We start from the raw sequence: 13,733 nt of genomic DNA on the forward strand, positions 1-13,733 counted from the left end.
CGTCCGCGGAGTTTAACTGGTTAAACAAATCTCCTTGTATGTGTGTGTGTCTGTGTGTGTACATGTTTTTGTGACATATTAGAACACAAATCTGTATAATGACATGGGTATGACACATGTATTACAAAAAGGAGGTGAAATATGAGGACATTGGTGATGTCCTCGTTTCTCAAAACGCCTATAAATCCTACAGAATGAGTTTAATCAGAGAGTAAAGCTGCACACAGTCTCCTGTGAGGTTTGGTTTAGGGGTGGGGTGGGGTGAGGGCAATACAATATATGGTTTGGACAGTATAAAATAAATGGAAACCAATGTAATGTCCCCACTTTTCACAAAAACAAACATGTGTGTTTGTGTGTGTGTGTGTGTGTGTGTGTGTGTGTGTGTGTGTGTGTGTGTGTGTGTGTGTGTGTGTGTGTGTGTGTGTGTGTGTGTGTGTGTGTGTGTTAATGCGTAGAGAAGCATCCTGACTATTGGGTTCCTCCAATCATTGGTACGACTGATAAATGCAAGTTATTTTCTTATATTTGCTCGTTTAGAGGAAACATCTGCATGAATGCTCTGTTGCATGTAAATAGGATACAAATTTGCACCTCATTTTGTAGGGGGAGGGACACTTATGATACTAGAGAGAATTCAATTGGGCAACAGATCCTAAGGCAAACTTAAATTCAAAGTGATTTTTTGATGATAGTAATTGTGAAACAAACATTACTACTTTTTAAACACATATACACACAACATACATTACATGCCTATTAGCACATAACAGCTACACATATAACGTTCTATGTATTAATATACCTTTACATATGTTGTGAATTTGAATATGTGCATTCACTGTTAACTCCTTTTTTTAAATGTATAATCTGTTCTTTGTCCTGTCTCTGTCATTCTGTTGCACTGTAGACACAAATTCCTCCTATGTGGGAACATAAATGTTAATTTTGTTGATGGAAAAAATTTCATCATAATTGTCCTGATGAACAAGTTTCTACTAATGAAAACTAAATAAAATTTAAGTGATGATGACAACAACTACATAAAATAATATTGACATTTTCGTAGACTATTACAAGTGAGACGAGAAAGTGATTAGGGAACGTTTTTTTGAAAAATATCCAATCAGAATTAATCTTGTTGTGTGATGTATTAGACACACACATTGAAAAGAACCTGATGCGATTACATCATGATAAGACTACAGTAGTTTTAGTTGACAAAATCTAAAATGATTCAGAACAATGAAATATGACTAAAACTAAAATGGAATTTTAGTCAAAAGTCTAAGACTAAATCAAAATTTGCTGTCAAAACTAACACTGATGAACATAACTGTCAATAAAGCTCTTTCTAATTTTGATTAAAAAAACACTCATTTTTGATTGTTGAACTGAGAAACAGCATGTTTTGAATGCTTAAATCTTCTAAATTGATCTTCTAAATGTGCATTAGCTCATTGACCTTTTTCTGCAATGCGGAAGTGCGCTCATTCTTGCAATTGTTTCAGAACTTCCAATTCAGTTGCCTATGAGAGAAATGACTAGGAATAATAAAACAGAAAACAGTCATACTACAGGACTACATAAAAATCAGTTTGCAACATCAATGTTAAATGTATTTGGTTGTTTATTTTCAGTTTTTGCATTACCTGTTTGTTTTAAAATAAGTATATTTCTTTGAACCTGCAGATCATGACAGCAAGCTTATAAGAACCCACGCTGCAGCACTCCGGAAGCAGAGGCTTGAGCAGCCATCCCGACGTGGAGTTGTGCTCTCTTCAGTGTTCAAGCCGTATTTATTTTTCTTGAGTTCTCCCATGCTTTGTTATCATAATGTTGTATATTTTAAGAAATTCTTCTAGACTGATCCATTTATGTTTTCTCTTAATTGTGTTATGGGTGTGACTGTAACAGTCAAGCAGCATAGTGAGCTCTTTCTAATGTTTAAAAACCAATGGAAGACAAATATCCTGAGCCAAATTTCAATGGCTGTGTCCACATGTATGTGAATAATAAGGTCAATAGGTAACCTTAAAACTAACATATTGAATACACATTTTCAATAAAAGTTTAGGTCACATTTTATTTTGATGGTCTGTTTGTTGAATTTAACTTACACTAACCCCAACCTAACAGTCTCTTTATAATCTAATTTAAGTTGACATGTACTTATTTCATGTCAAGTTTCTTATAGTCAGTTAAATGTCTGTTGAAGGAGCAGTATCAACAGATATTGAGCAGACAGTCTACACAAATATACTCAATATACTCAATACTCAAATAGACCATCTAAATAAAGTGTTACCAAAGTTTAATTTTGACTTCAGGAGAGGTGATTTGAAGGTAATGGACAGTGACCCTCTTACCTCTGAACTGGCGAATCATGTTCCTGTGGTTCTCCATGGCCTCTTGAATAATCTTCTCAGCTGGGTCCATTTTCCAGCGCCACTCAGTGCCCACTGGGTTGGTGTGGTGTCTGTGAATGAGAATGAGAAAGGACAGTTCCTGTCAGAACAACACCTGCACCCCACCGGACACACATTAGCATCCCGCAACCCTTTCAACAGCTCTCACATCACAGCAAAGGGCACAAATGCCAGTCAGTGTGGTTTTACTTCCGTCCCCTGCCATAAATAGCAACTGGAGATGAGAAAACGCTGGATGTGATGTCATACCACTCTATTCCTCTAAGGGTACAGACGAGGATGTGCACAAACTACATTTTCAATATAGATTTGCCAATGTGTCTCCTAAACAACTAGGACACTAGTTTTTAGTTGCAAGATAAAATAGTAGTAAATAGTTGTAAAAAAAAAAAAAAAGAAATTGTTTTAAATAGTTTTAATTAGAAACAGGTTTCAAAAAGCAAATGAAAACAGGAAATAAAATAATAATAACTTGACTCATGGTGAACACTACTTCTACTACTACTACTACTACTACTACTAATAATAATAATAATAATAATAATAATAATAATAATAATAATGTCAACGAACTAGCCCTGTGGTTAGTGTGCCAAAATATGGTGCAAAAGTGCTCCAGGTGTCCCAAGTTCAAGTCCCAGCCTAGCCCCCTCTCTCTCCTACTTCATCTCCTGTCAACCTACTGACCTGTCAAATAAAGGCAAAAAAAGACAAAAAAATAAATAAAATAAAAATAAAATAAAAATATATATATAATTAATATATACATAATATATAATTTTTTTTAAACAAATAATATTAAGAATACTGATAATGATCTTAAATCCAAGTAATTTAAAGTAAATAAGTAAACAAATGTAAACAATTTCATGTTAACCTTACTAATCTGACTTATTCCTACCTTATATTTGTGCTTCAGAAAGCATATAATTTTACCGTAAAAACATTTTTAAAATGTTTACAATAGTATAAAATAATAGATAAAGTAATATGTAAACATCCTAACTAATCAGGTCTGTATTACCCATTTATTTCCAAAGCATGAGATTAAAACGTCTGGCAATAAAAACCTCTATATTTATCTTTTAAAAACTTAAAACCAACATGAGCATGTTTGAGGAGCCAAAGCATGTCTGACTAAAATTATTTAGAAATTATTTTTGAAATTATTATTTTACTCTAACATTTTAAAAATATTTTCAAAAAAAATATGATTGAAATAATAATAAAAATGGTGGTAAACTCAATCCCTGGAGGGCCACAGCTCTGCACAGTTTTGCTCCAACCTTAATAAAACACAGCTGATCCAAATGATCAAGGTGTCCAAAGAAGTCTTAATTAGTTGCATAAGTTGTGTTTGATTAGGGTTGAAGCAAAACTGTGCAGAGCTGCGGCCCTCTAGCAATTGAGTTTGAGGCCTACGATATAGACAGTGATAATGACAATAAAATAGCAAGTCCTGATAAAGCTAAATTAAAAACAACCATTTTTCAAGTTGAGTGAATGAAGAGCTAGTGTTTGAAATTAGTTTAAGAGCTTTTCCTATAATGCCTTTGCTCAGATTCCAGTGATGCTGCCTAAAATAACAAACCCATCCACATGAAGAGGCCTCTTCAGACTCATCATTTCTAGTGCCACTTTAACCAAATTACTCCTCTTATGCAAAGTTCAATATTTCCTTCACTCCCTGAGTGGATGACTGAATGCCTTATGAATTTCGAAACATCCTTACCACATTTATTTGCATTATGTCGTTAACTCTGCAGCATTTAAGGATTCGCACAGCTTGTGGCAACGATGAAAAATGTAATTATCAAAACTTTGAGTCCCAGCGGCACAACACAAAAAAAAACAACCCACAACACCAACAAGTAGATCCTATACGCCGCTCATATAAATAGAGTTCACTAACAGTCTTAAGATGCCGATTTTTCTGCATTATGTTCCACAACACCTCAAAATCAGCTGATTCAATGAGAATTTTGGATTGAAAATGACAGAATTTCTCTACAGCAGGAACAAAGTCTCTGAGACGTGCTCAATCTGCTGTGCTAATCTGACAGTGCTGCGCAAACTACACACAGAAGTTGGATTGTGTGCACTGAAAGCTCTCCCACTCTGTCTGTCCTGTCCAAATGCTTTAGTTTATAACAGTGGTTTATGGACTGATGTGCATGTCACACTTTCAGTGGTGTTCTTAAAAAAAACTCCATATATTTCGGAAATAGGCGCATTTTACAACTCGTTAACCAGTTGAGTTTTACCTATATATTATACATATATACATACACTGGCGATCAAAATTAGAGAACAATTCATAAATAATTGAACAATTCTGAAATAATGTCATCTTCACTGCTCAACAGTTGAAGGATTTTTTTTGTCCCGTCTATACCATGCAACCAGAACACCTTTTCCCCAAAATAACAAAGGCATTTCAACAAAAAACATTATTTTGCAGAAAACACACTGATCAAAATTAGAGAACAACAATGACTGTAGCATGGAAAAAAATTACAGCAAAATTTTCTGAAGGTTACAACAGTCAGCAATTAGTAGGAAGTGTACAGGCCTCTGCTCTGAATGACTTCAGCACATCTGTGGCCACAAGACAGCACTAGTCTCTCACACTGCTCTGGTGTGATTTTGGCCCACTCTTCTTCCAGTCTTCTCAACATTTCAGTGACTGTAATGGGTTTCTTGGCCATAACTTTGTCGCAAAGATTTTCCAGAGGTTCTCTATTGGGTTGAGGTCTGGACTCTGGGCAGACCATGTCATTATTTCAATGTTTTCAGTTTCAAGGAACTGCTTTACCCGTTTTGCTGTGTGACATGGCACATTTTCCTGCATGAACACTGCGGGCTGATTAGGTAATGAACACAGGGAAGCAACCATATGTTGTTGAAGAAGGTTCTGATAAACATTTGCATTCCCTCTGCCATTTACCTGTAGAGGCCCAACTCCTGCTGCAAGAAACATGCCCCAAACCATGACACTTCCTCGTCCACTTTTTACTGACTTTTTTTATACACTTTGGGTTCATTCTTTCTCCAGTTTGTCGCCGAACATAATGTTTCCCATCGGACCCAAATAAATTAAACTTGCTTTCATCGCTGAAGTGAACTTTGGAGCAGTTCTCCTCTGTCCACACAGCATGCTCCTCAGCAAAGCTTATTCTTGCCTTTTTATTCTTTCTGCTAATGAGAGGTTTGGTGACTGCAGAGTGGGCTTTTAGTCCAAATGCTCTTAAACATCGAGACTGTATGACGAGACAGATCTTTACCCTGTACAGTGCTGAACTGGTGAGAAGTTCCAGCTTTAGTGTAAAAACGATTGCCCATTGAGATTCTCCGTAGTATCCTGTCATCTCTTCTGTGGATGAACAGCCTTCTTGAGGGACTTGAATGAGTTGTGATGTTGTAAAGATTTAGTATTCGTGAAATCAGATTTAGAACGACCAATTTGTCTTGCTATGGCTGATAGGGTCATCCCTTTGGCCTTCATCTGGACAACCTGCTGCCGAAGGCTTTCAGTCACTTTAGAACCGCCCACCATCTTGCAGAGTCAGTGAAACTGGAAATTAGGCTGCCAAGTAAATAGGGGTTGACAGATAATCAAGGGAATTAGCACCAGATGCCAGATTAACACCAATAACTGGGAGGTATCTGAAATTTTTCTCTAATTTTGATCAGTGTGTTTTCGGCAAAATAATGTTTTTACTGAAATGCCATTGTTATTTTGAGAAAAAAGATGTTCTGGTAGCATGGTATAAGCGGGACAAAAAAACCTACAACTGCTGAGCAGTAAAAATGACATTTTTTCAGAATTGTTCAATTATTTCTAAATTGTTCTCTATTTTTGATCGCCAGTGTATAAAGCCTATCTCAGGCTTAAGTGGCAGGACCACTTTTAGCTTAGCTTAGCATAAACCATTGATTAAATTCATTTATTTCCTCAAAATTCTGCACACAATACTCCATAATGACAATGTGAAAAAAACATTACTGAAATTGTTGCAAAATTTGTAAAAAATAAAAAAAATCACATAAGTATTTACAGACTTTACTGTGAGGCTCTAAATTGAGCTCAGGTACATTCTGTTTCCACTGATCAATCTTGTACAAACCAAGCATAAAGACAAAGGAATTGTCTGTAGACATCCGAGACAGGATTGTCTCGAGGCACAAGGCTGGGCAAGGTTACAGAAAAATTTCTGCTGCTCTGAAAGTTCCAATGAACACAGTGGCCTCCATCATCCATAAGTGGAAGATGGCTGGAAACACCAGGACTCTTCCTAGAGCTGGCCGGCCATCTAAGCTGAGTGACTGGGGGAGAAGGCCCTTAGTTAGGGAGGTGATGAATAACCCAATGGTCACTCTGTCTGAGAGTGGCTTTTGTTTGTTTGTTGTCTAAAAAAAAAGAAAAAGGTAAAATCTTTGCATTATTCGTACTGCATGGAAGGGCATCCGCTTTGTAAAAACTTGCTGGATAAGTTGGTTGTTCATTCCGCTGTGGCGACCCCGGATTAAAGGGACTAAGCCGACAAGAAAATGAATGCACAGTGCAACAAACTAAACATTATTTACATTACAAACCTGGGAAATCTTTAACAATTAATTCAAGTTAAAAAAAAAAAAAACTGAGAGACTTGTGTGTTTAGTTTAATTATTAAATTAAAATGCAACTCTTTGAAGATTAAGCAAAAAATCTTCTTTAATCCGCTACTGGATAAAAGCCGTATATCTTGGATGGCCTGAGGGTGTGTAAATTAACAGCACATTTTCATTTTTGAGGTGAACCATCTCCTTAAATCATGTCCATCTCAGTGATCTCTCGGATGTGCTGGACTGAAGGGTCACTCGCCGTGCAAATCACACAGGTCTGCTCCTCAGAGGAGAAGCACTGATGCTCTTTGACAGCTCTTTCTTCCCCCTCACATAAAACCTGGCAGGAATATTGAATGCTACCTTCTTTCCACAAGTGTCACTATGAATCGGAACTGATGTACCTTTGCACCTTTGATTCATTCAGATGGACATCACAGCTGTCTTCCCAGGCAGGCATCTCTCTCAAGCCATGAAGTTTTCTGTTCTTTTTGTTTTTATATGTTCTATAGACCTCCATTATATATTGCTGAACATGTATTTATATGTATGTATATGTACATGCATGTTTATGTGCATTCATTTGTACATTATACTCTATATATACTATACTATATATACATTTTCTTATCCTCTATAAACGCTGAATTAATGATGAGTGTTGAGTTGACCTTGTTTAATATATTATTTTAGTATTGTTTAGATATCATGAGACTGTACCATTCAAAAGAAACTCCAGATGTACCTGATGGTGGTTACCCTTATGAAGGCAGTTCTTTGCTGAAACGCATAGGTTTTAAGGATTAGCCATGTGGATAAAGGTTTTTTTTATATTTTTCCAAATTTTTTCCACATTCAAGTGCCTTGGACTGATTTTTCCTGTTAATCCATTAGACTTTAAACAAACCTTCATTAGTTTTAGTTTTTTTTATTAAGAGCAAATCATTGAAAATTATGTACAAAAACTTTTTGTCTTGCAAAAATAAAATGTATTGACAGCAAAAAAACAGTTAATATTGTATTATTGCTGTGACTATACTGGAATTCGGTACCAATTGATACTGAAATTTTAAAAACATCCATTTCCCACTAACATTTGAGCGCTGTTGTTCTTAAACAGCGCTGACTTGCTTGTGACTGTTCACAAAACTCACAGCTGTTTACTGAGTGTAACCACAGATAAACAAGCACTGGAGTGTTTCAAAGTCACGTTAATCAGCTGGTTTGTCTATAAGTTGACATACGAGCGATCCGCTGATGAATCGTGGGTTTTAAATGTTCCAGTGTCCCTGTATCTGTGGTGACGTGAATGTGCACACAATGGCAAATCATCGTTGTTTAAGAACGAGGTCAACGTCCCCCAAATGTTAGCGAGAATAGCAATAATAATAGGGTTTTTTTTTTTTAAAAAAGCATGGTTTAAATTAACAGTAACTAGAATTTTGAGAAGAAAATGCAATTAATGGATTTTCTAGAAATACCATTGTCAAAGACGTAAAATTGTATCGTTGGAACTGCCAATTTTACAATTTCATGATTTTTATTATGTCAATTTAGACTAATCTATTACTAAAATTGAATTTGAACCATTTAAATGTAGAAAACAAAGAAAATGTAATGAAGAAAACAAATAAATACAAAAGTTATATCATAAAAACCCTATGCACCTGCATACTGATAGGTCACATTTAATCTGCTTTAAATAACAGAGTAAACAGAGACAGTAACAGACGCGCTCACACTGTGCTTCCCACACATAGACTTTACTTGAGTGGTCCACCCAGGTATATTAACGGCCGCCCAAGTATATTTGGTGACATTTATTTTGTTATTATTATCATCCTTTTACACTTTTTTGTATCTGCTCAATAGCCAAACAACCGCTTTCGATTAACCAGTGGAATATCTCCTCTCGCTATACACATTTCCTACTTCTCGTTGTGTGTGTGCGAGAACAATCAACACTTCCACAGAGAATCTCATGTGCTCTGCAGAGACACATAGAGGGTCCCTTTTAGGGAAAGGGAAAATGCACCCGTACGAGGTTTGTAAATCTCCTAAAATGTCCGGCATTAGGTTTTTGGTTTTGCTTTCTAAGGCGTCTCCATTTTTATTTTAAACCTGATTTACTTTCACTTGGCTTCACAGCTGACAGCGTGTGCACAGCCACAAGACTGAGGCCCCGTTTACACTAATGCATTTTCGTTTTAAAACGCATACATTTTGCTACGGTTGTACTACGCCGGTGTTTTCGAGTGCCAAAAACCGAGTGTTTTGGAAACGCTGGAGAGGCCGTTTTTATTCTGAAACGCTGCAGCTCCGTCTCAGTGTGGATGGGGGAACACGGAGACATCTGAAAACGGAGGCAGGGCTGCCGACATTCGCCTATCTGATTGGGGCTTTTCCTTAATATTAAGTAGCAAAACGTTACACACAGTTCAATCCTGCATCCTCTTCTTGTAAGTTCAGACTTACAAGTTTGATCAAGGCTGCAGTCTCCCCCTCCTCAGTTTGATAAGGAAAACAGACTACCGAGGACACGGGTAAATCTTCAAAGGAAACAGTGTACTTGATAACTTTATAACACTTATTCATTCACATCACCCTGGCTACGTTGTTTCACTTTCTCCACAATAAAATGAAAACATGATTTAAGGAACTGCCTATTTTCATTTTGATATTAGCAACTTACCAGACAGCAGAAATGTTGAGGCATCTTGCTGCATATACAGTATGAGCATCATCTTCACTGTGTGGATATTTATAACAAAACGGAGCCTATAACAACTGCCTCCTTTCATTTTCAGCGAAAATAAGAAACATACCCTCTTTTGCTGAATATCAGTTTTAATAATCAATCATGGCCATTATAAAAGAATAACATACAATAAGTTTATACATTATAGGAAATAAAGACAAGCAATCAGTCAATATACAGAATGTAGGCTACGTGGTTACATTTATTATTAACTTATCTTTGCACTTAGCTAAAACACGTTACCTGAGAACAAGTAATAGATTTCAATGAGCAAAGTCAGGGAATATGTCGTTAGATATAGACAACAAAATGAATGAAATATCTAGAATAAATATAGTGAGAATAAATATAGTGAGATTAGATACAGCGGGAGATGCTTGATGAGCAGTCCGACTAGCAGAGCTCTCATCTGGGTAGATAGGCTGAAGCGCTTGCCCGAGAGTGTGTTTGTGGTCACGTGATGTGCGTTTTCAGCGTTTTGGTGTGGACGGAAAGCTGTTCAGAAACGCTGGGTGAAACGCTAGTGTGGACACAGATCGTTTTCATTCTAAAAAGCCGTTTTAAAACTTAAACGCACTAGTGTAAACGGGGCCTGAGAGAAACATTATTTAAGTAATTCTTTAAATTAAACAACTCACATAAACTTTTCTATTTTCTCAGAGAGGACGAAATGATATCTAAACTGGCTGAAAAATGTTTGTACACCGTTAGAAATGGTTAATTAACTCTTTTGCCTTATTTAAATGACCCAATTTTATTCTTGTAATGATTATACTTTTTAGAGATTTTTATTCCATAGATGTTTTTATTCCTTTATGCAATTTTTTTCTCATTTGCTGTATTTTTTTAAATTTATGTTCATATATTACATATTTTATATCTAACATACTTTGGCAATACTGTCCAAATGTCAGCAGCAGATTTTACCTGTCAGTGGGTGCGCATGGCTCCAGAATAGAATAAAAGTAAAACAAATAGTGAATTTCTTTTTTTTTCAACAGTCTTAAAAAAATTGTAAAAGAAAGTGTACAATAAAAATATTGTTAAAAATCCCTTTTTTTGTTGCATGTAGTTAACCATGTGCTATGGGTAAAAGATGCGTTTCAATCCGACTAACACCGCAAGTATATTTCAAACCTGTGGGAAGCACTGCTCACATTTAAAAGTTAGGGCTAAGTATTTGAATTATGAATTTATTTAATTAATCAACAATTAATCATTAATGAATAATAAATAATTAATAAAAACATTCATTTCTTTAAAAGTACCAGTAAACAGGTTTAAAAATTATGCTAAATATTTTTATTGCCAATTCATATAATCCTAATTAACAAAGAATCCCATTTTCACAGAAATACAACTGAAAACTGAGCAGCCTATAGTATATCATTTATGAACGATTATGTGACACTGAATGATCAAGTAACCAAAATAAATTACATTTCAAAATAAATTCATGTAGAAAACTCTCATTTTGAATTGTAATCATTTTCTACAACATAATTATAAACTAGTCTTGGTGCGAATGGGAGCCTTCTCAAAAACATTGAAGCAAAATATTTGGCACGTAACTATTCCAAACATTTGAACAGCTGTGTTTGAGTTTGTGTGTGTTTGGAATAATAGTAATAATAATAATAATGTAATAATAATAATTTTATTACATATTTATATATATTTTGTTACATTATACTACATTATATTATATTATATTATATTATATTATATTATATTATATTATATTATATTATATTATATTATATTATATTATATCTGTTATTTATTTTTTATTTATTTATAAAAAAACTCTCCTACCTCCAGCAGAAAACACATTTGTTAGCGCAGGCCAGACTCGGCGTGGTCTCCATACAGCGGTGCGATTCAATCCCATAGAAGGTGTGTTTATAGCAGCCTCCTCTCCCTCTCAGCATCGACTAATAAAAGAAAACCAGCATTTGTTTTGTTTATACAAAGAAAAAAATGCTTCTGTCTGGAAACACAGTGTACCACTTTTGAAAAAGAAACTTGCTAAATAGCCTTGACAACAAATCGATTGGAGGAAACAACCTACCTTAGTCCAACGACACAGCTTCACCCCAGAGTGGCTCCCTATTAGTTTGTACCCTACGGAGCACAAAAAAAAACAAAAAACATTTATGTAGAGATTCCAATGTTTTTGGAGTATTAATAAAGTAGCATAATCTCAAAAGACACAACCCGTTTTGAAATAAAATTCTAAATGCATTGTTTCAATGGGCTAAAATGCTAGAAAGTCAAATTTGAAATGCCAGCAGCTGTTATATTATTTACTAACTACCAATCTTTATATTCTGAACAGGGAAATGTCACTAATATGGCTGAAAAACATTTTCTTAAAAAAAAAAAAAAAGTCATAGAAAAGAATACTTTTTTTTTTTTTTTTTTTACAAATGACATTTACAGTATATGCACAGTTGAAGTCATAATTAGTAGCTTTCCAGTGAAAATATTATAATATATATATATATATATATATATATATATATATATATATATATATATATATATATATATATATATATATATATATATATATATATATACACACACACACACACATTATATGTATATACATATAATGTGTGTGTGTGTGTGTGTGTGTGTGTGTGTATGTATATATATATATATATATATATATATATATATATAAATTATAGATATTATTTCATAGCTCTTTTGCATGTTTAATAGAGCAATGAAATTTTCAAAATATTTAATATAATTATTTTTTCTTGCGGATAAAGTCAAATTTATTTTACATTGGCTGCAATAAAAACAGTTTTCAAGTTCATCATTTTAAACAAATATCAGGTCAAAATTATTAGTCCCTTACATTTTTTTTTATTCCAATTGGCTAAAGAACAAAGCACTGTTGTTCAATAACTTGCCTGGTTATCATAATAACCTAGTTAAGTCTTTTAATTTCACTTTAAGCTAAGTACTATATGCAAGATGAGTAGAACAATGTTATGTCCTGTCACCATGGCAAAGACAAAATAAATTAGTTTTTAGGAATTAGTTATTAAACTAATATGTTGAAAAAAAAATCTGCGTTAAACAGCACATGGGAAATATTTTTTTAAATAATAAAAATTTCTCAAGAGGGCTAATAACTTTGAGTTTAACTGTATACATATATATTATTTACAGATATATTTTATTTACACTTTAAAAGAAATATTATTTTACTGCCATCAATTTCTAATCATTTTATGTACTTAATTTTCTTTTTAACAGTTAAAAGAAATGTATTTATGGTTAAAACGGTTATTAATATTACTAATAAACATATAAGCTACAAATAAATGTACAAAAAAATATGATGTTTAAATTAGAGGGGGGGGAAGTGTTCATAATACTTCATAAGAAACATAAAAAATGTTATTCAGAGGTCTGAGGTCATTGTTATTACATTATAAATATTTACAAATGTCCTCACTGTCAACACAAATTGACAAAGTGCAAAGTTTAACACTGTTAGCATGTTTTAGAATGTTGCCCAGATAGTTAATGGCAGAGTGTTTAGTGTTTCCATCATAGAAGATTAGTCAGGTTTTCCCAAACAATTAGTCCAAATATGCTAAACATATGAGAAATTATGTTCAAAATATATTACCATGAGTCTGGGCAGGTTGCTTTTTAAACATAATTATCCAAGTTTAACATATTGAAATGTGGCTAGCAAAAACCTTATCAACTCTTTGTTTGAAATGTTGGAAATATTTTCTATATTTTTAATATTCCTATGAATCTTACTTTATTTTAATATGAAATTATTGGTTAATTACTTCAAAGGCAATACATTTCCATTGCCGACAGCTAGCTCTTTGCAATTCTGACATGGTCGCCCACTGAATATGAGCAGGGCTGTGCCCGGTCGATACCTGGATGGGAGACCACAT

The 13,733-nt window shown here is 34.2% G+C and overlaps 1 protein-coding gene across 3 annotated transcripts in view; it reads right to left on the reverse strand.

Moving 5' to 3' along the window:
- tyw1 (tRNA-yW synthesizing protein 1 homolog (S. cerevisiae)) overlaps positions 1–13,733 on the reverse strand; it is a 134,123-nt gene that overhangs the window by 77,602 nt on the left and 42,788 nt on the right. For 2 of the 3 annotated variants that reach the window (XM_073923137.1, NM_001077156.2), the window contains exons 9-11: positions 11,864–11,916; positions 11,608–11,726; positions 2,370–2,479 (exon numbers count right to left, since the gene is read on the reverse strand). In XM_073923137.1, coding sequence (XP_073779238.1) covers positions 2,370–2,479; positions 11,608–11,726; positions 11,864–11,916 — 282 coding nt within the window. Of the gene's footprint in view, positions 1–720; positions 924–1,465; positions 2,480–11,607; positions 11,727–11,863; positions 11,917–13,733 lie in introns of those variants that run through there. The other variant, XR_012390533.1, reaches the window with a different exon arrangement.

The sequence above is a fragment of the Danio rerio genome, chromosome 15 (assembly GCF_049306965.1).
Source record: "Danio rerio strain Tuebingen ecotype United States chromosome 15, GRCz12tu, whole genome shotgun sequence".
In the NCBI taxonomy this organism is placed as follows: domain Eukaryota; kingdom Metazoa; phylum Chordata; class Actinopteri; order Cypriniformes; family Danionidae; genus Danio; species Danio rerio.